The following is a 27736-nucleotide window of genomic DNA, read 5'->3' as shown; positions in this document are numbered from 1 at the left end:
TGTTGCCCAGACTTTGCACTGCCCAGAAGATTTTGTTGCCCAGACTTCGCACTTCCCAGAATATTATGCCCGATGACCAGTAGATGATGACCCAAAAGAATCTTCGTCCTTCTCTTTTGTTGCTCCTCCTTTGTCCTCCTTTTAGCCCTCTTTCTTCTGCCTTCTTTTTCGCACTATTCCAATGAATGCTTGTCCGAATTGTGTGTCTCCAAATGAGGCCGAGTAGGTCTATAATCAATCTTCTTTGCTACCCTTTTGGCCGACTTGACAATTGGAATTTATGCCGACTTTCTCTTCTAGCTTCCTCATGGTTTGTAGGCCGACCTGAAGGGGTTTGGTGACAAGCTTTTGGAGGATACTTTACATAGACAATATTGACTTATTACAAGGTATAACATGATACATTTACATGACAATGACTCTTTTATGACTTGATGAATAAACCCTAAAGACTCTCAATGGGAGTCTTGACCTAAAAGCAAAATCCTTGCTCATGAAACCCATGAAGCAAGTTAATATAATAATTTCATTTTTTTACATCTCTTTACATAAAATCATAATTACATGTCATTATGAAGATTGAACCTCGTTACACCTTTCAACAATTAGTCCAATCACTTGGTAGTCAATCCTAAATTTTATACATATTTTCCTCTTCTCAAATTCGGTCCTTTGTGTTGGAAAATGTAACTATGTTCAGTCTTCATTAATGTACTTAAGTCATCATGTAATGTACTTGTCAAAAGAATTTTTATTATTATTATTGTGACTCATTAAAGCTTGGGTTTCATGGTTGGGTCACCTTGTTTTAGGTCAAAGTCCCCATTGAGGCTTTTTTGGATTTATTCTAAGCCTATAGAGTCATTGTACTTTTAAAGATACCCTTCTTGGGCTTTTGAATCATGTAAAAACCCTAAAGACTCTCAGTGGGAGTCTTGACCTAAAAGCAAAATCCTTGCTCATGAAACCCATGAAGCAAGTTAATATAATAATTTCATTTTTTTACATCTCTTTACATAAAATCATAATTACATGTCATTATGAAGACTGAACCTCGTTACACCTTTCAACAATTAGTCCAATCACTTGGTAGTCAATCCTAAATTTTATACATATTTTCCTCTTCTCAAATTCGGTCCTTTGTGTTGGAAAATGTAACTATGTTCAGTCTTCATTAATGTACTTAAGTCATCATGTAATGTACTTGTCAAAAGAATTTTTATTATTATTATTGTGACTCATTAAAGCTTGGGTTTCATGGTTGGGTCACCTTGTTTTAGGTCAAAGTCCCCATTGAGGCTTTTTTGGATTTATTCTAAGCCTATAGAGTCATTGTACTTTTAAAGATACCCTTCTTGGGCTTTTGAATCATGTAAAAAGGTTAAGTATTGAGTCAAATATGATTTATGTATCCTCCACACCATGTCGACCTAGAAGAAGATCAAGTCAACCTAAGGACCCTATTCGACCTCACATGGAGCCTATAAATACAAGCTCATCGAATTCATTTGGATCATCATTCTCACACACAAGTTCGATATCTCTTGTAGCTAGGAAAAAGTGTGAAGTCCGTTGTCGGGAAGTCGAAGTGAATGCGAGTTTGGGGAAGTCTAAGGAGAAAGGAAAAATCAAAATTTTGGTAGCTCTCTCTCTGTTTTGTGTCCTGGATTGGGTATCGAAGTCTTCCAAGTTTCTCTATTGCCGAAAGCTGCCAATTGTCGAAATTTGCTACCTAGTCGAAGTTGTTGGAAGGAGGTCAAAATTCTGGGAGGTTGACTTAGTGTGGAGAGAAGGTCTTGTCTTGGTCTAGGGTGAAGAGTCTCAAATAATATTATTGAAAGGAAGAATTTCTTGACTACGGTTTCCCCTCGAGGGGGACTTTGCCCTGGCATAGTGCCTACATCTGGTGTATATTGTTTGATGTGCTACTGCTTTGGTAATTGCTTGATGAACTAAAAGAAAGAAGATATAAAGAATCTTAATAACAAGAAACATCACAATTAATTATCAAGAATAAGAAAATATTTCTGCCTTTTTTATTTTCTAACGCTTTGAAGGCTAGGAAGAAGACCTAGAGCTTGGAGCGAAATTCTATGGAGGAGAGTTTTTGGAGGTTTGAGAGCCTAAACATCAAGAGGTAGGTCTTGACTACATGACCTATCATTTTGGTGGGCATCCACTCAAATTTCATCCATAAAATCTCTTGCCCTAGGTGTTGCCCTAAGAGGGAAACCCTAGTCTCTTCTTTCTCAACTTGAGGGCTTTCTTAAAGGTTTCATGAGCCTTGGAATTGTTGGAATCAATCATAAGGAACCTTTTCTTCTTGCCTCAACCTCTAGGAACTCCAACTCTTGTATCATTTATCAAACCATAGGTTTTTTGCATTCTTCCCTAGGTCTCACATAGAAAGTGAATTGCTTCCTTGTGAAGCCTTGAGCCTAAAATTGAATCTCTCTTGGAAAATCCTAGTTGATCACCTTGAACATTAACCCTAGAACATCTATTTCAAGTGATCTCATCCTATAGAGACTCCTCCCATCAGTGAAAGTCTATAAGGTGCAGGGAATTTTGGCTATGCTGACAGTGGACCACTATCACATTGTTAGCACTTGGTCTAGCTTTTGTCTTTAAGGGTTTCCCTTTCTAAGGACTCTAGATTTTGTGATAACATGCTTTTTACTTTTTCTTGATTCTTCCTTGTATTACCGCTCATAGCTCAAAGGGTTAGAGTTTGCTTTGTATGATGTACAGCAGTTGTATTACCCCTTAAGGATGGGTTAATTCATTGCCCATTGGGGTTGGGACATGCAAGTGTTCCTTTTATTTTTTATGTATGGGGAAATCATGTGCCTAGTAACCGAGTGATGGTCATATGAGTGAGGTAGAGCTCATTAGGTTTTTGCCTCGGCCATCTTTTGCATTTTGATATTCTTTTCTTTTCTTTTGCTCTGTGGCCATTATATGTTTTATCTTTTTTTGTTTTAGCTGCATCAACCTCCCAAGGAAAAAATTTGGACCCTACCCGTGTATGTGGATGTATGGGTGTCAACTCCTAAAGAACCAATGGTTAGTTGAACCCAAAGAATGGATGTGAGATAAGAAATTGTAATGTATGATGGAAAGTGGTAATTATGGAGCAAGGTTAAATGGAACTGCATTATCTCAATCAAGGTTACCCAAGTAGTGCTCCTCCTATACCCATTGGGGCATTAAGGGAGGTCCCATTGGACTATGGTCGAAGGTTACCCCAACCCCCCCCCCCTCCATTTAAGGAGAGGGAACAAGCTCAAGTTCAAAACCCCTCCTTCTTCCAAGTCACCCTATAATCCATATCAAAAGCCCTAAATACAAACAAGCATAAGCACACAATTGCAAAATGGATAAAGTACCTTTTGATTGGAAGCCCGCCTTCATTCATGTGCTTTTTCCGGATGGGTAAAAGGTCATATGACTGATGCAGGTGGCGGAGCTGTATAGTGGCACGTCATAAGCTAGAAGTGGTTGGCTCGAGGCTGCTGGCTGGCCGGCTGGATGTAGATGAATGGGAGAAAAAAATTCCTATATGGTTACCCAATATGGTCAGTAACCGGCGGGTAACAGGGCTGAAACTTGTGGCATAAGCATGGCATCTTTACTCTTAAATTTCCTAGTGAATTGGGGTTGCTAACAAGTGAAATATTGGATATCATTTTTGGGATTCAACTGCGTTAAGTAAGTCATTCAAACGTATGACCATTTCCAAAAATGATATCTAATATAATGCACTGCGTAAATCCCCCATACTTAAATTCAAAAAGTGAAATATTCTTCATTTTTGCTGATGTTTTATTATATTTCAAATCAGCACTGAGGTTTTAAATTCACAGGGATTAGATCCAGAAAACCTCTAGGAAAAAAATGAAATTTCTGAAGTTACATCAAATAATAATTTTGAAATTTTCTAAAAAAAAAATTGTTTTCCTTCAGTAGACTGCCTTCTTCAACCTCACAAAAGCTGAAAAAGGCTTATGGTCAAAAAATATTCAGTTTTTGTACTTCACTGAATCTATCTCAATGATCATTCAATGGAGAGGAGTGCACTTCCTCTTCATCATCTACCATCTCCAGATCCCTGAAGAAAGAACCTATATTGAATCTATGTCAATGATTATTCAAGGAGAGGAGTGCACTTCCTCTTCATCATCTACCATGTCCAGATCCTTGAAGCAAGCACCTATGGGGCAGTTTTCTGTCTACACGCCACCTTTCCTCTGCCTCACAAAATCCAGCAACTTTTCAAATTCCATTGTCCTGTTCTAGTCTAGCTTGATTTTAACCGCTTACTTAGAACAAAATTCACATCATTTAACAATGGACCTTTCCAAAACCAGTAATATGAAGTTAAAAGTCGTTCTGAGGTTGGCTCCATGTAGAAAAATGATCCTTTAATATAACAACAATGAGATAATATACCTAACAACAAGACTTCCAATGTTTCCGTAAGTCAGAGTCTAGCCCTTGAAAAGTTATAACGATTTAAAATTGTTTCCGCAAGAAATACCACGAGATTGAATAAAATAGGTAAAATTACAAAATCTGGTCCTTGGAAACATGATCTGTTCTAATAATAAATTAGGACCATGTTTGAATGATAGAAAAATTAGCACATATATCTTTTCCCTAAGCAAAACAACCATAGCTTAATCATTTAAATAGAAAATGAGAGCACGCAATTGCCAGGACACTAATTGGCATTTTGATAGATAAAGCATGAGAATTGAAGAAAAGTTTGTATCTCACCGGCAATACTTTCTGCAGATACAACACCCAATTCATTCTTAGCTGTGGAGAGGTAATACGCCCGTGCATCACCAAGAGAGAGCTAACATTAGAATTAAGGATCTCAACATCTTTAAATATCGTCATCGACTGCTTTCTTGCCCCCCAAATAAATGTTTTTACATTGGATTGGTCAACGTAAAGAATAAATTAAATTATGAATAGAACTAAAAATAAGTTGTATTTGTTATTTGTATTTAATTACTTACTGGCTTTTGCCAAAAATCAATATTCTGATACTAACCAATAATAAAGCTGATTATTTATGAAAGCAAAAGCTTAAACAATAATAGTCGATATTTCCTATACTCAAGAAATCCATAAGATATGACTTTTTCAAAGGTTAAAAGCTCCAAAAGAACTTTACTATGTTCAAAGCAAATATTTAACCCATTGTCTAAAAATGAAAGAACGGCATTCCCCCTCATGCATCCTTGAATAAAGAGTTGTTAGGATATGTTGCCACAAAATCTGGCAGGAATTGAAAAGGGAAACACTACAATGGGGTAGTGGCCCACTATCACCACAGCCAAAACCCCCTACTCTTTACAAATTTTCACTGATGGGAGTTATTGAAAATTGGCAGCTGAGGGAGCAATTCCTCCATGGAGAAGCCTAGCACACCTTAAGGGGACCCCATTGGTCCTTGGAAGAATTTAAATTGCACTTGGGAAAATTATTATTTTAAAGCTGGTCCATGTCACATCAAAAAGTACAAGTCAGCCTAAAGGAGAAATTTGACCTCCTCAACCACATATAAATACACCACACTTGGCATCACCTGGATGCATCACATCACTTATCATTTCTTCTTTGGTTAGTTCAATCTAATCTGAAATTGCAGGGTCTGAGTTCACATGTGTGAAGGGGAGAGAAGCAATCTGATTTGACAGCATTGACTTTTCTGTTTTGGCTATCTTTGACCAGCGTTGACTTGGGGAAACTTTGTCTTGGTTTGACTGCTTTTGGATCTGTTCTTGGAGACCGAATTCAAGGAGAGGTAGACCAAAACTTTCTGGGCACTTTGACCACAGTTGACCACAGGTCTGAGGCAGCTTTGACCGCAGATTATTTTTGACTTTGACAGAACTTTTGAAGGCAGATTTTGTGATTGTTTTGACCAAATCTGACTAAACGAAGGAGGCTGCATTCTTTGACTGGTTGACCAAACTTTTTGGAGCAGATTTGATCATTGACTTGTGACTATTTAGGGCTGCGTTGACTGCTCTTGAGTTTGACTGAAAATTGCAAAATCACAGTTTGACCAAATTTGACTATATTGCTCATTTTTTATTGGATATTGGATTATTGTCTGGGATAGTCAAGGCTTTGACCTTTGACTGATTGTTGGTGTATTTGGACTATATATCTCTCTGATGAACATTTGATGACAATCTAATAGAAAAAGAATCTGGCTAGGGCTTTCCCCCTTGTGGGGTTTTTCCCTAATCTTTGACCAAAATCTTTGTGTCTTTATTGTTTTTGGTTGTCTTCTATTGTGCATATAGTTTATTGTTCTATCTACAATTGTTTACAGCTATTGGGTGATTGAAAATAAGTGAATGAAGTGATTCCTAAAGAAGAAGAAATTGTCTAAGTGATTGTTACATAATAGAACAATGGAAAATTTAACACGGAATCGGAGTTGAGGTGAAGACAAACACCAAGAGACAAGAGCAATCACCCTTTGAAGATATATTATCCACTGCTAAAGAATTTTTGACTTGGTCAAGATGTCTACCTCATAATTCAAGATTGAAGAGAAGTCGAATGGCTCATGTAACTATGTTGTCTGGAAAGCCGAGGTGGATTTCACTTTAGAGGTGTTGACCTCTACTGGTCAACTACCCCTGCAGTGCACCCCGTTTTTCTTGACAGAAAGAAGCAGCACCTGATCAGCATGTCCGTGCCATCCTGCCATCATCAGCAGCTTGATCTTTTTGATTGTAAACCCAGTCTGCATGTATTAATTGTAAATAATCTTAGCAGACATGAGTCATGTATGTAATTTGCCTAGGTGGACCTAACTTTCTGATGATAATCTACGTCCCGGAAGGTTTTTTGTCTCACCGATCCACGGATCGGCAGAGTTTTCCTTCAAACCTGACCCCAAAGCCGGGATTGATTTTGTCATTAGAACTTTAGAAGAATCCTAGTGTGTTGATCTGCTAGATTATCGTTGTGTCGCAGAACTGGGTGATTTGTGAGGGTCTGTATTAAAGGGGTTTTCACCCTTAAGATGTAATTTTGTAAAAGTCATGATGTAATGTGTCCTGAGGGTCGAGAAATGTTTTAAATCCCCTCATGAGTCCTAAGTCCTAGGTCCTAGGTGATGTTTCCGAAAGGCTTAGTTCAGTGATCCATTTTAAAATGAATTAAAAAATTAAAAAATGAATAAAAATAATAAAATAATAAAAAATTAAAAAATGAAGCAAAAACCCTAACTAATAAAATAATAATATTTTAAGTTAATAAATCGACGGATGAGATCAAGAAATGTCTTGATCCTCATCAACGGTCGAGATCATTTCTACATGGATCACTCGAACTAGCCGTTAAGTTCATTTCCTTTATATAGGGTCTTAGGGGGTCATTTTCAATCAGGGGATCTGTGAGTCTAAGACTGAAGAAGCTCTCTTGTAAATCTGTTTCTGGTTAATAAAGGAAGACTTTGGGGTCCATATCTTGCTGGTGTTACTCTCTTGGAATGCTGTGAGATCATTTCATTTTCTGCATATGTTATTTTCAGCTGTTAATAATAGCTTTTGTAGAGTATTGTGGGTACAGGTATCTTGCTCGCCTGCTAGGGTTTGGGTGCTGCTAGGGTTTCTAGAGTAATGGCAGGTATCTCCATTACTGTTTGAGATCTAGCAGCATTTTTGCCCTCTTTATTGACGATTGTTTTGAGCTGTGCAGAATAACATTTTCTGAAGGAATTTTGTGGGCGTTCGGGGAAGTTCTCGGCTGAACCAGCCAACTCCCGCAAGCGTTTTTTGTTGAGCCCAGCTGGATTTGATCCTGGGTCTATCATTCGGTTTTATTTTTCTGATCTGCATGAGAAGATTTCTGAAGTTTTTTCACAGTGACAATCTGAAATTTCTTTTCTTTAAAATATCTCGTGCTTACTGCTGAATCTGGCTGTTAAGGGGCCACATTTGTAAATTAATCAGCTGTCTTAGGGTTTAAATTTTTCTGATCTAGGGTTTTAAATATTTGTTTTATTCAGTTTTCACTAGGGTTTTGGTTTTCTCTTCTTGTATTTGCAGGAACAGGGTTTCTTTTCAGGGTTTTTTTGAGCTTGTGCGTGATCCTTCTTGCTGTTGAAAACCCTTGGATCCTCATCTTCACGCCGTCAAAGTCCTGGTGTAAAGCATAAAGACGCTGCAATCAACCTGAAGCCGTGCCAGCATAAGCTCATAATCATTCAGGTTATCGTTCCATTCGTAAATATTTCAGGAGTTAAACGTTAAAGCCATTGATGGGTGCATTGTGCGCGGAGATATCCAAATCGTAAATGAAAATGTCTGCTGCGTGATTGGTCTGGTAAGGATTTGCTGTGTTTATTGTCTATTTGCAAACGCTCAGCCGCTTTTTCCTCCATTTGCTGTCAGTGCCCTGCTTCACCCACCGTCCAAGAGCTGGAAAACGCACGTGTTATCAGTTATCTGTCAAGATCATGAAGGCTGCATACTTGTAAATGGTGGCGTGAAATTTTTTCCAGTATCGAAGCACTCAGGGTTGCATTCGTTCACTCTTTATCTGCGTATAGCATCATTCCTTTGTCTGCGGCATCCGTCGCTCAGCAGTCACGCAGGTATCCATTTTGCTACACCGGCAGCAGGGGCAATCAACGATCCAGGTAAATCCGAATTTTCGTGGGTATGTAACGCGTTTTGGAGCTGCTACGTCCTCTGCCGAATCCATTGAACCCACCTCCGTCTGCAAACTTCAAATAATCCACTCGGATTGGCTTAAGGTAACTTCTAAATGTGCGTTCAACATTTTCACGCGTGGGCATCAGGTAACGAAAGCGTTATTTTTTTTGAGATCACGTCCGGAACAGGTAAATCACGCCAGGTATTTAACGAGAACCGAGTTCCTTTTATGCTGAGAGCCATATCGTAAATCTGCCTGAGGTTCCATTTTTAAGTTATATGTGCAGTCCGGGATGAATTATTTCATAGCGTAGGTTTCGTTTTTTTTATATAGCGTTGGTTAATTCAGGCTAGGGTATTTACGTTTTTTTTTTTTGTTGTTAGAAATTTAGTTTGTATTTTAATATTTGATTAACGTAGATTTTAGTCTAATGTTTTGTATAGTCATAGATTTCAATTAGTTTTTTTTTAGGACTTAACTTTGGTTAGAATTTAATTTTAGATTTAAATTTAAATTAACATAGATTTTATTTTGATTTTAATTTACTTTTAGTTTAGATTTATAATGTTTTAATTAGATTTGTACATATTTTAAATTTTAACTTTTTTATGGTTAGATTTTTTAAATAAAAAAAATAATAATAATTTGAAAAAATAAAAAATATATATATTTTTATAGTTAGACATTAGACTTTAGATTTAGGATTTAAATTAGATTTTAATTATTTTGAGTTTTGGTTTTATTTTTAGAATAGATTTTAAGTTTAAAGTTTTATATTTTTTTTTTTTTTTAGATTTTTAATTTTCATAAAAAAAAAAAAAAAATAAAAAAAAAAAAAAAAAAAAATTTGAAAAAATATAAAAATTTTGTGGAAATTTTTTAGATCCAGTTATTTTCGGAAATTGTCATATTTTTCATGCTGAGATCTAAATTTTCAAGTCGAGATGCGAAATTGATATCTGGTTGATGGTTTGTGATTCTCGTGGTGATTTAAAAGCATTCATCTTTTCAAATTTGTAGCTGCTGGATATCGTTTTTGTCATTCTAAGAGCATTGTGTGTTTCGCTGATGATAGATGATTGCTGTTCATGGTCCATGTTTCTATGTCATTTAAAAAGTAATCATTTAAACATTAACTCCACAAGGCACTGGTCTGCTAAATTAACCAAATCCATCGAGCCCTTTTATCATCGTATCTCGTGTCTCCCAACCAACTGGTCGACAGTTGGTCTCATCACCTCACAGGGTCTACCCCCCTTAGCCGCGGGAGACAGGCTTAAACGGAGGGATCGGGGATCAGAGTGACAGCCCCCGGTCCGAGCGTTGTCGTGCCAATCTGCGCGACAACAAGAGGATAATGATGTTTTGGAGTAAGTCGAAGGAAAGGTACCTGAGCCTCCGGAGAATGTTTTTGCTGCTCTCAAGGCCAAGTACAAGAAAGGTGAGACCAAAGCTAAGAAAATCATTATTCATTCTTTAAGAGATCATTTGATCACTTGTGTTGCAAAGTTGAAGAAATCTAAGGAAATGTATGATAAGTTGGTTGGGATGTATGAGATCAACAACTTGAACCATATTCTTTCTTTGAAGAATCAACTCAAGGACATCAAGATGAACAAGGGGGGGTCCATTCAATCATACTTCATGAGGATATCTCAACTCAAGGATCAATTGTTGTCCATTGGAGAGCTTATATTTGATAGAGCTATTTTTGATCGCCCTTGGAGGTCTTCCTTCGATTTGGGAGACATTTATTACCACCATTAGCAACAATGACAGGCTCCCTTCATTTGATGAGCTATTGGGAAAATGCACTCAAGAGGAGACTAGGATGATTTCTAGAGGGAGAATTCAAAATCATGAAGAAGGATAACCCACTACATTTGTTGCTCAAGCCAAGAGAAGGAAAGAAGGAGGAGGACCATCTAAATCGAGAAAGCCTGCTCCAGCATCCAAGGACTTCAATAGAAGACATAAAAACAACAGGCCACAAGTCCAATGCTACAATTGCCACAAGCATGGTCACTATGCCCATCATTGTCCGGGGAATATAAGAAAAGAACAACAAAAACAAAACAAAAAATGTGCTCTAGAGTCCGAGGTCCAACTACAACAACCATGGCAACAACAACAGGTTGAATGATAGAAGAAGAAAAGAAGCTCGTGTTATCGTGAAGAAAACCATCGTCCTCCCAAGAGATTAACGAATTCAAGGTATGATAATAATGCAACTGCAACTTAATCTGAATTTTTTCTTATTTCTTCTCTTTCTAGTTCCTCTCCTCTAGATTCATTTGATATCTAGATAGTATAGTGGGGCCTCTAGACACTTCACTGGTTATCGTGAAGTCCTCTCACCCCTAGTTGAGAGGGACACAAGTTTGAAGATCATTCTGTTGGAATTTCTAAGTTTAACCTGTTCAAAATTCTTCCTGTACTATCTGATTTATTTCTTCCTACTTGTTCATTTACTTAACAAGTTATTTACCATGTAAATACTGAAAATAAATACAAGTATAGTGTCAACACATACGGATCATCAACTGAAGGAAAACAAGCACACAAGTGACATTGTTGTTTTTGGACTAATGTCCCCGGAAAAACCCAATGCGGGAAATCCGGTGCAGCTATTTAGAGGATTTTATTATTACGCAGTTTCACAATACAACCTAGGTGCTAGAAATGGCTCACCCAACAGAGAATGCCCTCAACAGTAGTACCTCTCCCTCGGAGATAGATATTTTGGCTAAATCACTAGATGAACGATCCCACAACAACAATACAGCTTTTGTTGCTCTGCGTCACTCTGATAGGGACAGCGTCACCCTATCCGGCTTCTCCAGCTCCAATCTGTCCCACGAAATTCTCCTAGCGTTGCCTCTAGTCTCTGCGTCAACCTTTCTGGCCCAGCGTCAGCCTCTCTGGGCTCTACGTCTCCCAGTGCTGGCCCTCTCTAGCTCTGCGTAGCTCCTGGCTGCCTCTGTGTGGCCTCTGGTTGGCTCTGCGTTAACCTCTCCCGGCTTTTGCACTGATCCTCTCGGTACTAACTCTGCCTCTCTGCTATGTATTCACCGCCCCTCAGCTGCAACTCAAATCATTGATTCTATCTCTCTTAGCAAACCCCGCTCTAGAGAATAGAATGACTTATCAACTCAGTGTATTCTCCAACTAACCCTCAAGCCTTTTCTTATACTTTTCTCATTGGTCCATCAATCGCTGAGATTAAATCTCTAATCAATGACTAAGATTAGATTTGGCTTGATCCATGACTTTTGGACCATTCTAACTCAGTTTTATATTGATTCACAATAATATTTTATTTTTCCTAAGTTTAGACTTAGGAACTCCATTAAAAATATTAATTATTTTAATATCTCCCAAACTGGTTAGATTCTGCCCAAACCATTTCTGGGTCTTGGAGATCTCATGTGCTTTAGCCTCTCCACCAATTTTCGTGGCTAGAGCACATCCGATGCTACCCCAAATCAACACTCCCTCTTAGCGAGGACTGTGCTCTACTAATACTCCTCACTGAGTATCACCCTGATCATCCAACATCGGTCCCTATGTTGATGCTAGGTCTCCCTACCCAACATCCTCTGCACTGCTGCCCATGGCCCTACCACTGCCAAGGTTGCATCCGTACGACAGCTCCCTCTGCATCAGTGTTGTTGTTGGTCCATATACCCAGCACTGCATCTGCACTGCATCCCCTTCTCCTCACGCTGCATCGTGTTGCCCATAGCACTGCCACTGTTGACTGCAACCCAGTTACTGAGAAGTAACTGATCCTCCCAACTCTAACATCCCTGTCAGGCTAGAGACACTCCCGATGTTGAAGCTCCCTCTGTCACTAACAAGTGCTCCCTCTACTGACCTCCGCGTTGATGCAACAACTCCTTGCATCTCGCACCGTTGCACACCTTTTTGTGCCACCCTGCACTAGTGCAACACTCCCGTGCCTCTTGCACTGTTGCAGCATGCTAGCCTCGCGCTGTCCGAGGACTCCTGCACTGTAGCACTCTCTGTCGCTTCATCGGCATCTGTCTCTACCTACATCCGCCAATCCTGCTACTACTCTTTGGGGCTCCCATAGCAAAGGTATAATCCAAGAGGTTGGGTGCCTCAAGGATCCCGTCCCTCATCGTCTGTAGTCCATCTGACTATAACTCGATGTCTCCCCACTTCATCTCAAGTGGCGCATGAGCACTCATGGCAGAGTCATCATCTATCTCCAGTTCCTTCTCCGCCCTCGCTAGCGCTACCTTGGTCTCTGAAGCCTCTTCCTTGCTCTTCTTCCTTGGACATTGGTTCACATAGTGACCCAGTTCCCCATAATGAAAGCACTTGACCTTGGAGAGGTCCTTCTTCTTCCATTTCGCCTGCTTTCCCGCAGATTCTAGGGCAGCATCCTCCTCATCCTCCTTCTTGATTCTGACCCCCTTGCCGCTACTTCCCGCCTAGGTCAGTCGTCTAATATCTTCTTGACGAAGAGTCGCCCACAGTTCCTCCCAATCTGGAAGGTCTGACCTGCCCAGTAAGCTCTGGACAAATACCTCCTAATCCTCTAAGACTACTTTCAGTGTGGTCCTCACCAACATCTCCTCATCCAGCATGGCCCCTATGTAAGTCAACTGATCTCGGATCTCCGTCAATCGCCCGAGGAAGATATCTATCTGCTCGCCCTTCTGCATCTAGTATGACCGCAGCTGATTTTCAAGTAACATCTTCCTCTGCATGGAAGAATGTTGATACAATGTTCTCAAGGCATCCCACATCTCCTTTGTCATTTCCTTCTCGGCAATATGTGGTATCACATGATCCTTGACCCCATCAAGGATGATGCACTTAACCTTCACCATTGCCTCCTTGTACTTCTCATTATCAGCCGGGTCAATTGGGATCGCTATCGTTTTGAAGGCGAAGTGCTTGATGCGATACCTATCTAGAATGGACAAGATCCTGGCCTTCCAGACTACGAAGATTGAAGCTCTGTCCAGTCTATCCTGATCTCTTAGCCCATTCACTGCTATTTCCTTGCTTCTCTTTTGAGTCTCTCTACTTCCCTCCTCGAAGTCCTTGGTTTGACTCCCTCTGAGCCTTGATTTCCCTTCTAAAAACCCTTTTGCCAATGTCGAAATGCCCCACTCTGATCATTTGTGCTACTGCACCACTCATCCGGATTTCTTGGCTAGAAATCCTCGGCTACAACTCCCTCCTCCTTGGTCTTGCCCTGTTAGGTACTGTTTTGACCACAGTACCCCACCAGCTTTGCTCCGCAACTTACCCACAGCTTCCTATGCGTCCGCAATGTGAAGGTGTGAGCCTCTTACCTCTGCGCAATTCCGACACCAGCAAAATTCGCACCTCCTAGCCACAGCGTCGTTCCTTCCTGACTGAGAAAGATGATCGGGCAGTGCGTAGGTCAGGTCTGTTCCTCTCTACCTTTGCGTTGATCCTCCTCCTGGCTCGAACTGATGACACAAGCCCTCTGTGTCACCCCTTCCTTGCTGCTTTCTGCTAGGAACAGCTTCTGTCACTCGTGACAGTTGTTTCTGTTGCTACTGCTCTGCTTGGCTGGTGCCTTGAGTTATCCTATGATCTGCAACCACGCTCTGATACCATATTGGAATTTCTACGTTTAACCCCTTAGAAATTACTCCTGTACTATCTGATTTATTTCTTCCTACTTGTTCATTTACTTAACAAGTTATTTACCATGTAAATATTGAAAATAAACACAAGTACAACATCAACATCTACAGATCATCAACTGAAGGAAAACAAGCACACAAGTGACACCGTTATTTTTGGACCAATGTCCACGGAAAAATCAAATGCAAGAAAACCGGTGCAGCTATTCAGAGGGTTTTATTATTATGCAGTTTCATAATACAACCTGGGTACCAGAAATGGCTCACCCAACAGAGAATGCCCTCGGCGGTAGCACCTCTCCCTCGGAGACGAATATTCTAGTTAAATCACCGAATGAACCATCCCACAGCAACAATACAGCTTTTGTTGCTCTGTGTCACTCTAATAGGGACTGCATCACCCTATCCGACTTCTCCAGCTCCAGTCTGTCTCACGAAATTCTCCCAGAACTGCATCTAGTCTTTGTGTTAACCTTTCTAGCCCAGCGTCAGCCTCTCTGGCCCAGCGCCAGCCTCTCTGGGCTCTGCGTCAGTCTCTGGAGCCTCTGCGTCTCCCAGTGCAGGCCCTCTCTGGCTTTGCGCAGCTCTTGGCTGCCTCTGCGTGGCCTCTGAGTGCTTTTGTGTCAACCTCCCCGGCTTTTGTGCTGATGCTCCTGATAACAACTCTGCCTCTCTACTATGTATTCACTGCCTCTCAGCTGCAACTCACATCACTGATTCTATCTCTCTTAGCAAACCCTGCTCTAGAGAATAGAATGATTGATCAACTCGGTGTATTTTCCAACTGACCCTCAAGTCTCTTCTTATACTTTTCTCATTGGTCCATCAACAGCCAAGATTAAATCTCTAATCAACGACTGAGATTAGATTTGGCTTGATCCATGACTTTTGGACCATTCTTACTCACTTTTATATTAATTCACATTAATATTTTATTTTTCCTAAGTTTAGACTTAGGAAGTCCAATAAAAATATTAATTATTTTAATATCTCCCAAACTGGTTAGATTATGCCCAAACCATTTCTGGGTCTTGGAAATCTCATGTGCTTTAGCCTCTCCACCAATTTTCGTGGCTAGAGCACATCCGATGCTACCCCAAATCAACACATTTTTGGGAAAATTCTACTTATCCTATAAAGGGGTTTGGTTCTATTTCATTTCATTTGGATTATGGTCAAACTAATTTGGATTATGGTCAAATTATACATCTACAGGATGTTCTGTATGTAGCGAGATTGAAAAAGCATCTAGTGTCTGTTGATTTTGGGTAGCATCGGATGTGCTCTAGCTCCAAAATTTTGTGGAGGGCTAGAACATATGAGATCTCCAAGACCCAAAAATCCTTTGGAGAAATTCCACCAGGATGAGGAGTTATTAAAATAACTAATATTTTTAATGGATTCCTAACTCTAAACTTAGGAAAATAAAAATATTAATGAGTATTAATAAAGATATGAGTGAGAAGCTTCTAAGAGACGAGGATCAAGTCTGTTTTAATCTCAGCCATTGATTAGAGACTTAATGTCGGTCGTTGATCCATCAACATGAAAAGTATAAGAGGAGACTTGAGAGTCATTTGGAGACACACCGGCAGATACTCAGTATCCCGAGGGAAATTGATTCTTAAAGATAAGGAGATCAATTTCAGAGGGAGAGTTGCAAGGTGGAGGAAGAGGAGGGCATCAACAACAGTCAGTGATTGAGGAGGAGGTGACACATGGCTATCGAGAGACAGCGTTGAGGGAAGAGAAGGCAGACAACACCATTAGAGACACAGTCCTCACGTAGGCAAACGCAGAGTGACACAGAGGTGACGCAAATGTGGGGGAAGGGTCTCCAAGGTGTCAAACATTCTCCAAGGAACTTTGTCTTAAGTGTTTTTTCTCAAAAGTGTCTTAATTTCTCTGTAAAATCATTCCTTGTAAAGCAATTGTTGTTGAAAATTAATAAAACCCTCATCTGCTACACCAGTTTTCCCACATTGGGTTTTTCCAGGAAAGATTGTCAAAAAACAATTGTGTTGATGTGATTGATTTTTGTGCTTGTACATCACTGTTATTTTCTGTATGTAATTATGTGATAACTGTAGTAGAATTTATTTTAATATTTGTTGAAGGGATTTCGTGAATAGCTTATTGTGAGAAATAAGTAGGTGAAATAAATCAGTTACTGTAATAGAATTTCGGGTTAGAAATTTTCACATGGTATCATAACAGAGATCTAGCAACAGGAGAGAAGAATCTACTATGGGTCAAGAGCATGATGCAGAGGCATCAACTCAGAGGGACTGACGCAGATTTCCAGAAAAGGAAGAAAACACGAAAAACATGTATCACAATTATTCTATGTTAGCTTCCAGACTGGAAGAAGAAGTCGCTTGCCTAGCAAGTTCTGCCTCCTCTGGGGTTTGGTATATAGACAGTGGAGCTTCCTGGCATATGACAGGAATATGAGAATGTTTTCCAAATTATCAGGAAGAAATGATGAATTTTTCAGATCACCATGGGAAATAAGTCAAAGTGTACACCCGTAGGAAGAGGTATTATAGTCTTTCAAACCAATGTAGGGGAGCGACTTCGAGCAACCAATGTGTTGCATGTGCCAGGATTGGGGAAGAACTTACTCTTTGTATCTCAACTTCAAAACAAGGGCTATGACATTTTCTTCATTAAAGAGAAAGTATATGTCAAACACCCGAGTTGGAGAAGGAAGGCCCAGATTGGAATCAGAAGTAACAGGTTGTATAGATTATAGCTAGAATCTCCAATGGCACTGATAGGCAGCAATGGGGATAAAGATTTGAATGAACTATAGCACAGGAGGATGGGAAACTTACACCATGGGGCTCTAAGAATTCTCGGGAAAGCAGTGTCAAGAGTTCCAGAATTAAGTACCGAATGAGATGATGTATACAGAGGGTGCACTCTAGGCAAGTATGTCAAAGCAGCGTTTTCCAGAAGTAACAATAGGGCTCAAAGTGTTCTGGGATTGATATACTCAGATATTTGCGGACCCATGTCCACAAAAGCTCTTAGTGGTGCCAAGTACTTTGTCACCTTCATCGATGACCTTTCCAAGAAGACTTGGATCTACTTTCTAAAAACCAAGGATGAGGTTTTTGGTAGATTCAAAGAGTTCAAGGCTCTAGTAGAGAATCTGAAAGGAAAGAAGATAAAAGTATTACGCTCAGACAATGGTGGAGAGTATGTTAACAGGAACTTCACTGATTTTTGCGCTAGGGAAGGCATCAGATGGGAGTGGACAGTGTGAAAATTTCGAAGCAAAAATTCTATTACTACAGCAACTGATTTATTTCACCTACTTATTATTCCCAATAAGTTATTTATGAAATCCCTTTAGTAAATATTAAATAAATTCTACTGTAGATATCACACCATTATACAGAAACAATTATATGCACAAGAATCAATCACATCAACAAAGTTATTTTTTGACAATTGCCCGCGAAAAAACCCAATGCGGGAAAACCGATGCAGCAAAGGAGAGTTTTATTAATCTTTAGCAACAATCGCTTTACAGGAAAATTTACATAGACACTGGGAGAAAACACCTGAGACTTTTCTCAGAGACTTTTTGACACCCTGGAGAGCTTCCTTTCTCTACTACGTCAGCCCTGCGCAGTGTTGCGGGGGAGCGCCCCCCCCCCCCCTCGAACCCGCTCCCGAAGCGCGCTCCGGGCCGGAGCGGCTCGGGAGCGGGTCGGGAGCGCGCTCCCCAAATCGCTCCCGGACGGGAGCGATTTTCGGGAGCGCGCTCCCGTAAAAAAATTTGCGCTCCCTGGTCTGTGAGGGAGCGCTTCAGGGAGCGATCGCTCCCGCGCTCCCGGAGCGCTTTTTAATGCCCGGGAGCGATCGGGGAGCGATCGCTCCCTGATCGCTCCCGGGCATTAAAAAACGCGATCGCTCCCCGATTGCTCCCGGGCATTAAAAAGCGCTCCGGGAGCGAATTTTAAAGAACCGGGAGCGGTTCGGCGGAAAAAAATTCCGCCGGACCCGAAAAAACAAAAAAATTTAACTAATTTTTTTTTGTTTATAAGCCCAATGGGCCAAAAAAAAATCATTTCAATGAGATTGAGCTTGAGCTTGAGAGCTGAGGAAGAGCAAAGGAGCAAGGAGCAAGGAGCCAGAGCTGAGGAGCGAGGAGCAAGTGCCAAGGAGCGAGGAGGAAACTTGCAGAGGTAAGTAACTTAATCATTTAGTTAGTTTAGCTGGTTAGGTAGTTAATTTGGTTAGTTTCATTTACCTGTTTGAGTTTAAAGATCATTAATTTAAATTAAATTAATAAATTAAATGAATTAATCCCAATAAACTAAATTAATTTGCAGATTCAAGACTCAAACCCTACAAACATCAAACACGATGGACCTGAGGATTTTTATTGGCATTTTCCTCTTCCTGGTCCCCTTTCTGGTTATTATGGTGGTGGAGAGTAGGAAACGGAGGGGGCCTGAAACTGAAGAGGTGGATGAAGAAGCCGGAGGAAGTCAAATGGGTGAAAACCCCAGTGAGGAGGATGTGGAGGAGGGTGAACATGAGGGTCAAAAAACTAAACAAGACCAAACTCCATTGTGGAAATATGTTCACAGGGCTGAAACAGGGAGAGGGGGTGGAACCACTAAATTTCATTGCCCCCATTGCAACACTGACTACACAGGCTCATACACCCGTGCTAGAAGACACCTCTGCGGGAAAAGGCCATGGGATGGAGAGAAACAAATAGGAATCAAAACTTGTGACAAGGTGTCAACAGCAGATAGAGCCAAATACATAAAGGAAGAGGAGGACGCCCAATACAGAGCAAAAAGATCAAGGGGTTTCTTTGAACCAAGCTCACAAAGAACTCCTTTAGCATCCTCCCAAGGCAGTGGATATGGACATGGAGGCACAGGGTCATCATCTTTACGCCGTAGAACCATATCAGATTTCCTTGATGAGGGGTGTAGGAATGATGTGGATTCAAAAGTTTACAGGTTCCTCTATGCATGTGGGATACCATTCAATGTTCTACGCTCACCTTATTGGCACGAAATGGTTTCTGCCATAAATGATGCCCCTAAAGGATACAAGAGCCCTGGGTATGACAAGGCAAGAACTGTTGGCCTTGATCATGAAAAAGCAAAAATATCACATTCTTTGAATAAAATGACAAGTTCTTGGACTGACAATGGGGTGTCCATTGTATCTGATGGATGGACAAATGTAAAAGGCAAGCCATTGATAAGTGTTCTTGCCGTGTCTGTTAGTGGTCCCATCTTTCTAGCTGCACATGATTACTCAGACAAGTTCAAGACCGCTATCAACATTGCAGAAGCATTGCTTGAAACAATTGAGCGTATTGGCCCATACAATGTCATCCAAGTCATCACTGATAATGCTCCTAATTGTAAGGCAGCGGGAGCAATTATTGAGGATAAATACCCGAACATATTTTGGTCTGGATGTTTGGTTCACACATTGAACCTTCTGTTGCATGATATTGTCAAAAACAAAAATGAACAATACCAATGGATTGGTGATTTGTACAAGAAAGGAAAAAAAATGATAAAATTTATTACAAATCATAGCAATACCCATGGCCTTTTCCGCAATCACTCGAGATTGGAGTTGCTGAAGATTGCGAGGACTAGATTTGGTAGCTATTACCTCACCTTCAGGCGCCTTTTGAAGGTAAGAGAGGCATTAGCTAGCATGGTATCAAGTCCACATTGGCAGGTGTTAAAGGAAAGGGCTACAAATGTAGCTGACATTGCAGGTTTTGAAACGGTGGAGGAGGCCGCTCTTGATGGGCAGTTTTGGACAACTGTGAGACAGGTATTGGATTTCACCAAGCCAATTTATAACATGATTCGGTTTGCAGATACAGACAAACCAGTGATTGGCGAGGTGTATGAGCAAATGGATACCATGTTGGGGGAAATAAAAGACATTGTTCATAACAAAGATCCCAACCTGTACAAACTGATTCACGATTGTGTGTGTGAACGGTGGAATAGGCTTAACCTTCCACTACATTGCTTGGCGTATATCCTTACGCCAAAATACTACTCAGATTCTTGGTTGGGCAAACCTGCAGCAGGGGGTGGTGTTAGGACCAAACCCCATTTAGATCGAGAGGTAACTAGAGGATATCTGGAAGCATTAGAAAAGTTGGTGCCTGACAGGGAGGAATGTGCAGCTGTGCGCCTTGAAATAGGCAGATACTTCACTGGCAGTGGTTTGTATGGTAACTTCCATGCAATGGATGACAAAGATAAATTTGATTCTCTCACATGGTGGGAAACATATGGCGGCCACGGACTTTTGCGAAAATTGGCAATAAAAGTTCTTTCACAGGTTGTAAATTCTTCTTCTGCAGAGAGGTGTTGGAGCACCTACAGTTATATACATAATGTGAAAAGAAACAGGCTCAACGAAAACCGAGCAGAAAGCTTGGTTTATGTGCACTACAACTTGAGGTTGTTGAGCCATTACTCTGATCGGGCTAATGAAGATCCCACATATAAAATTTGGGACAATCACCCTGAGGACGACAATTTGGAGGATGGCATTGTACATATGGAAGAACTAGAAGAGGAGCTTGTACGGGATGAAGCTGAAGCAGCTGCCGCAGCCATGCCACCTCCACCTCCACCATCCAGTAGCAGTTCTCGGGGCCCGAGTCTTGTTCCATTGCTGTCGCCACCTCCATCGACACCCTCGCGTGGAGGCTCTAGTTCTGGTCGTCGGTCTGGGCGGGAGACTCCTAGAAGACCACCACGACCTACTTATACTCCTGGAGACTCTCGTGGCAAGGGCCACTTGTAGATTTACAGTTTACTTGTCTTTTTTAGTTTCTATTAGACTTGTCACTTTAGTTTTCATAACTGTTCAGTGTTGAGTTTTGAGTCCTTGACTCTTGACTCTTGACTCTTTCATATCATTATGACATTATGATATTTTTTGTAAACATTATATCACTGTGACAATGAAAATTTGAAGTTTGAAGTTGGGCCTTGGCAATTATAACTCATTGGTAATGATTGTGAATTATGAATATGATGCTTTGTGAAAGACTAAAGTTGTTTCATTTCATCTCATTATTCATGTTTCATTTTATAAATTTTTAACATTTCATATCATGTTAACAGTTAGAAGTTAGGACTTAGAAATATCTTCGATATTACTTCTTGTAATGGTTAAACTTGGCTTACAAGTACAACTTGTTACTTTGGTGATCAATGATGATAAATGTTATTGAATTTTCAATTCTGAAAGCTTGAAGTTGAAACTTTAATATTGAATTTGATGAATCATGATTTATAAGACTCAATATGTTGCAGTTGTAATATGTATTTTAATTTTACTAAGGTTGATGACGATTATAATTTCTAGATGATTGATGTGATATGGTTCAATGATCAATTTATGTTTTTTTATGTTTTTTATGTCTATTTCATCATTCTACATGTTTTTGTTGACATATATGTATCAAAAATTAAAAAATATAAAAAATATATATATTTTTAAAAAATCGCTTCGGGATTCGTTCCCAAACCGGGAGCTTCTGAAAATGGTCGCTCCCGCTCCCGCTTCCGCTCCCGCTCCCAAGTAACATTGGCCCTGCGTCATTCTGCACAGCTCTGGTCCCTCTTTGCGTCATCCCAGCGTCTCCCTCTGCACTATCTCTCAGAGTCCCTGCGTCACTTCTTCTGAGCTCCCTGACTGCTGCTAATCCCCCCTGTTCCTCCACCCTGCAACTCTACCTCTAAAATCGATCTCCTTCTCTTTGAGAATAGATTTTCCTTGAGATACTGAGTATCTGCTAGTGTGTCTCCAACTGACCCTCAAGCCTCCTCTTATACTTTTCCTATTGAGTCTTCAAAGGCCGAGATTAAGTCCCTAATCAACGGCTAAGATTAGATTTTGCTTGATCCTCATCATTTAGAACCTCGTCACCCAGTTTTATATTAACACCCATTAATATTTTAATTTTCCTAAGTTTAGACTTAGGAACTCCATTAAAAATATTAATTATTTTAATCTCTCCAACCGGATGGAATTTCCCAAAATGATTTCTGGGTTTTTGGAGGACTTATGTGCCTTAGCCTCTCCACCAATTTTCATTGCTAGAGCACATCCGATGCTACCACAAATCAACAAACATCTCCCTACAATCCGGAGCAAAATGGGGTAGCAGAAAGGAAGAACAAGACTATTGTGGAAGCAGCCAGGGCGATGTTGTATGATCAGGATATGCCTAAATTCCTGTGGGTAGAAGCATGCAGCGCGACAGTTTATGTCCAGAATAGGACTCCTCACAGGGCATTGGGAAAGATTACTCCGGAAAGTGTCTTCACCGAGAGGACACCTGAAGTTAGTCATTTCAAGATATTTGGGAGTTTGGCATACTACCATATACCCGAAGAAAAGAGAAAGAAATTGGATCAAACTGCAGAAAAAAGGATATCTTGCGGGATATAGCAAGAATACTAAGGCATATAGAGTCTATCTTCCAGAGAATAGGAAGGTGGTAGTTCGGCGGGATGTAAAGTTCATGGAGGATAGAGCTTTCACGAAATCTAGAGAAATGCCTTCCGAGGAGCAGTCAAAAGACGATCCGTTGGTACAACCACTTCAACTAGTAGAAACTAGTACCTGTAATTCTCCTGAAGACAAAGCTTTAGAACAGGTGGAGTCTTAGAAAGAGGAAGGGCAGATGGATTTACCCACTAACAGTGGAAGAACGAACCGGGAACTTCGACAGATTCTACGGATGCAGAGGACTTCGTTGGTGCACCCAGGAATAAGAACAGGGAGCGAAGACAGATAGACAAATACCAGGCCTTGGTAGCTCAGGTTGGGGAACCCTCTAGTTTTCAGGAGGTCATTCAGCATCAAGTATGGGTAGATGCTATGGTGGAGGAATACAATTCTATAATGGTCAATGATGTTTGAGAAGTGGTACCTAGGCCTCAGGACAGGTCAGTGGTAGGTTTGAGAGGGATCTATAAAGTCAAATATGTTGCAGATGGCAGTGTGGAAAAATACAAAGCTAGGTTTGTGGCTAAGGGGTATGCTCAGAAGGAAGGGATAGACTACGAAGAAACCTTCGCCCCAGTAACTAGGCATACTTTTATTAAATCTGTGATATCCCTTACAGCACAGATGGGGTGGGAGATTCACCAAATGGAAGTCAAGATGGCGTTCTTGAACAGGTTGATAGACGAAGAAGTATACATTGAACAACTAGAGGGTTTTGAGACACATGAGAAGAAATATCATGTATGCAGGTTGAAGAAAGCCTTGTATGGGCTTAAATGGGCACCTAAAGCATGGTACGTTCAAATTGATGGTTGCTTGCAGAAGATGGGATTCGTCAAGAGTGACGCAGATCCTAATCTCTACTATCTTGTTGTAGAGAATGGGCCTCTAATCCTGGTGTTATATGTGGATGATCTTTTCCTAACAGGCTCATCCAGGCTCATCAAATATTGCAAGGAGAACCAAGCCACAGAATTCGACATGAAGGATTTGGGACGGATGCATTATTTCCTAGGGTTGGAAGTTTGGTAGCAAAAGGGTGAAATCTTCCTTTGACAAGGGAGGTACGCTACAGAGATTTTGAAAAGGTTTAGAATGCACGATTGTAGACCTATGGCTACCCCAATGATCACCAACTAGAAGAAAATTGATGCCTCCGAAGATAAAAAAGTCGATCCCACCTTGTATAGGCATTCATAGGGTCCCTGATGTATCTGGGCAATACCAGGCCAGACATTTGTTACACTGTTAGTACCCTCAGTCAGTTCATGGTGGAACCAAATAGGGTGCATTGGGTAGAAGCCAAGCATGTTCTCAGATATATACGAGGAACAATCAAGCATGGACTAATATGCACCCAAGGCAATGACATTAGGCTGAGTGGGTTCACTGACGCGGATTGGGCTGGAAGTTCAGTAGATCAGAAAAGCACCACTAGTACTGTTTCAACATTGGATCAGGAATGACCTCCTAGTGTAGTAGGAAACAGAAATCTGTGGCTCTGAGTTCCGCTGAAGCAGAATATATGGCAGCTAGCATAGCTTCGTGCGAAGCCATATAGCTTAGGAAATTGCTTGAGTCTATTCAGGAGGAAGATGGAAGCGACCAGTGTTTTGTGTGATAATCAGAGTTGCATCAAGCTCTCTGAGCATCCAGTATTTCATGATCAGTCGAAGCACATTGATATTAGGTGTCACTTCGTCAGAGACTGTGTCCAACGAGGGGCAGTACAATTGAGGTACACTCGTACTGGAGAATAGGTGGCAGACATTCTCACCAAGGCTCTAGGAAGAACAAAGTTTGTTTATTTTAGGGAGAAGATGGGGATGGTGAAGAATTTGTTTCAGTAGCAGAAGCAGATAGTATAGATGCAGTGCAGCAGTTAGCAGTGGCAGTGCTATGGGCAACATGATGCAGCATATTCAGAGGGAGCTGCAATACAGATGTAGCAGTGACAATTGCAGTGTCATGGGCAGCAGTACAGGTTGCAGCAGCGCAGTAGATGAGGGGCAGTAGACCGAGCATCAAACAGCGCAGAGGACCAATGTCGTGGATCAGTGTGGTGCTTCTATTGGGAAGTACTACTAGAGCACATTCCTCGCTAAGAGGGAGTGTTGATTTTGGGTAGCATTAGATGTGCTCTAGCTCCAAAATTTTGTGGAGGGGCTAGAACACATGAGATCTCCAAGACCCAGAAATCATTTGGAGAAATTCCACCCGGATGAGGAGTTATTAAAATAATTAAAAATTTTAATGGGTTCCTAAGTCTAAACTTAGGAAAATAAAAATATTAATGGGTATTAATAAAGATATGGATGAGAAGCTTCTAAGAGACGAGGATCAAGTCTGTTTTAATCTTAGCTGTTGATTAGAGACTTAATCTTGATCGTTGGTTCATCAACAGGAAAAGTATAAGAGGAGACTTGACAGTCATTTGGAGACACACCAACAGATACTCAGTATCCCGAGGGAAATCGATCCTCAAAGAGAAGGAAATCGATTTCAGAGGGAGAGTTGCAAGGTGGAGGAAGAGGAGGGCATCAGCAACAGTCAGTGACTGAGGAGGAGGTGACAGAGGGCTATCAAGAGACAGCACAAAGGGAAGAGCAAGGAGACAGCACCACTACAGACTCAGTCGTCATGCAGGCAGACGCAGAGTGACACAAAGGTGATGCAGAGGTGGGGGAAGGGTCTCGAGGGTGTCAGACATTCTCCGGGGAACTTTGTCTCAGGTGTTTTCTCTCAGAAGTGTCTCTATTTCTCAGTAAAACCATTCCTTCTAAAGCAATTGTTGTTGAAGATTAATAAAAACCTCATCCGCTACACCAGTTTTCCCACATTGGGTTTTTCCGGGGACGATTGTCCAAAAACAACTATGTTGATGTGATTGATTCTTGTGCTTGTATATCACTGTTATTTTCTCTGTGTAATTATGTGATAACTGTAGTATAATTTATTTTAATGTTTGTTGAAGGGATTTCGTAAATAACTTATTGTGAGAAATAAGTAGGTAAAATAAATCAGTTACTGCACTAGAATTTCAGGTTAGAAATTTTCACAATGTCTATATTTTCCTTGGAGGACAAAGGAATGAAAGTTGTCTTTATAAATCGAAAGGTCCTTACTTGGCCAATGGAATCTCACTTGAAGGATGTCTTCACTTTGGGATCAAAAATCGAAGGCCTTTATAAAGTCAATGGAAGACCAATCCAAGCATATTGGTCCATGATAGTAATCATTAAGTGAACTATGGTATATTGGTCCATGATAGTAATCATTAAGTGAACTATGGTACCGAAGATTTGCTCACCTTCACTATGAAGCCTTGCCTAGAAAGATGGTTTCTGGAATGCCTAAGATTCATGTGGATCTTGATGGAGTTTGTCAAGGATGTCCAATGGAAAACATGTGAGAGGACCATTCCCTTCAAGCAAAAGCAAGACCAATGGAATACTTCAACTAATACATTCTAATCTATGTGGACCCATGACATGATCTTTGTGGATGACTTCTCTCGCAAGACATGAATTTTCTTCTTGAAGCACAAGGACCAAGCATTTGACATGTTCAAAGACTTCAAGGCTCTGATAGAAAATCAAACAGGAAAGAGGACAGAAATCTTCAAGTCTGATAATGGAGGAGAATTCATTTCAAATGAGTTCATTGACTTTTGCAAGAAAGCAGGAATCAAGAAGGATACCATCGTACCTTATAACCCCAAGAAAAATGGAGTAGTTGAAAGGAAGAACATGACCATCATGGAGGTTGCCCGAGCTATGTTGCATGATCAAAAGTTGTCGAAGTTTCTATGGGGAGAAGTTGCTAACACTATTGTCTATATTCAAAATAGGACTCCTCATCAAGCCTTGGGTGACAAGACTCCCAAAGAAGTTTTCACATGTGTGAAGCCCGATGTTGGACATTTTGAGGATATTTGGCTGCCTCATTTACTTTCATGTGCCAAAGGACAAGAGGAACAAGCTGGAAGCTTCTGGAAAGAAAGGTACTTTTGTTGGCTATTGTGAAAATTCAAGAAAGCGAGGGCTTTGAAGCGTCCTAACAGTAGAAGCTGGTAAACAAGGTGTTGGAGCTTCCTTCAGGTAGGAGCCTGTTGTCACCCAGATTGTAGAGGTATCGCAACAACACTCAAGACGAGGGTTGTCACTCTGATCCCCACCCACTCCATTCTAGTTGTCTCCCAACAGCAGGCTATGGGGGGTAGTCTCTATGGAATGAGATGAAGGAAATCAAGTTGGAAACCAACTTGTTTGGGAGACACAGATGAGAGGCCAAGCCACTTGGTTGAAATTAAGCAAGATTATTAATCAGATTAGATTTTCAATTATGAGACCAGTGCCTTAAATGGAGACACAAATTCTTGCTTCTTATGAATTGGAACCAAGTGACCAGATTGACAACCGCTGCTTGAATGATTGACTAACCTATATGATATGCAAATCCTAGGACCTATGTGAGACGCAGTGATCTTGGTAAATTTTAGTTAAATGTCTAGTCTAAGTGTAAACTTCCTTCAACTATTTTGAAGTTGGGCTCCAAGGTAGGTTGTGGGAAGAAGGCTAAGAGGAAGCGGGCTAGGGCCTAATTAATGATACCTTCTATTACGTTTCTATCACTCGATGCCTCCGGCGCTACAAAGACTGTGGCTTTGACGACTGCAAGGTCACCGTGTTAACCACCGAAGAGTTGTCAAGGCCCCTCAAGCTAGATAAGAAGGGTTTTCCTATGTCTCTATCAACCTAGCTTATGCTAGGAGGTAAATTATTAAAGCAAATCTAGATCCAGTATGCTTATGCAAGAGATTATGAGTGAGATTTATCTTGAGTTAA

General features: G+C 40.7%; 1 protein-coding gene across 3 annotated transcripts in view; it reads right to left on the bottom strand.

Annotated features, from left to right (window-relative positions):
• The window catches only part of LOC149211932 (Nucleic acid-binding, OB-fold-like protein), a 167608-nt gene that overhangs the window by 65036 nt on the left and 74836 nt on the right, over positions 1–27736 (bottom strand). For 2 of the 3 annotated variants that reach the window (XM_089391625.1, XM_089391622.1), the window contains exon 5: positions 4780–4861. The exons of the other annotated variant lie outside the window; for it this stretch is intronic. In XM_089391625.1, the coding sequence (XP_089247751.1) occupies positions 4780–4861 (82 nt within the window). The remainder of the gene's footprint in view (positions 1–4779; positions 4862–27736) is intronic. 3 annotated transcript variants of the gene reach the window in all.

The sequence above is a fragment of the Pinus tabuliformis genome, chromosome 1_1, assembly GCF_031772625.1.
Source record: "Pinus tabuliformis cultivar Carrire ecotype Pingquan chromosome 1_1, CPIR1, whole genome shotgun sequence".
Taxonomy (NCBI): Eukaryota; Viridiplantae; Streptophyta; class Pinopsida; order Pinales; family Pinaceae; genus Pinus; species Pinus tabuliformis.
This window is presented reverse-complemented; position numbering and strand designations above follow the sequence as displayed.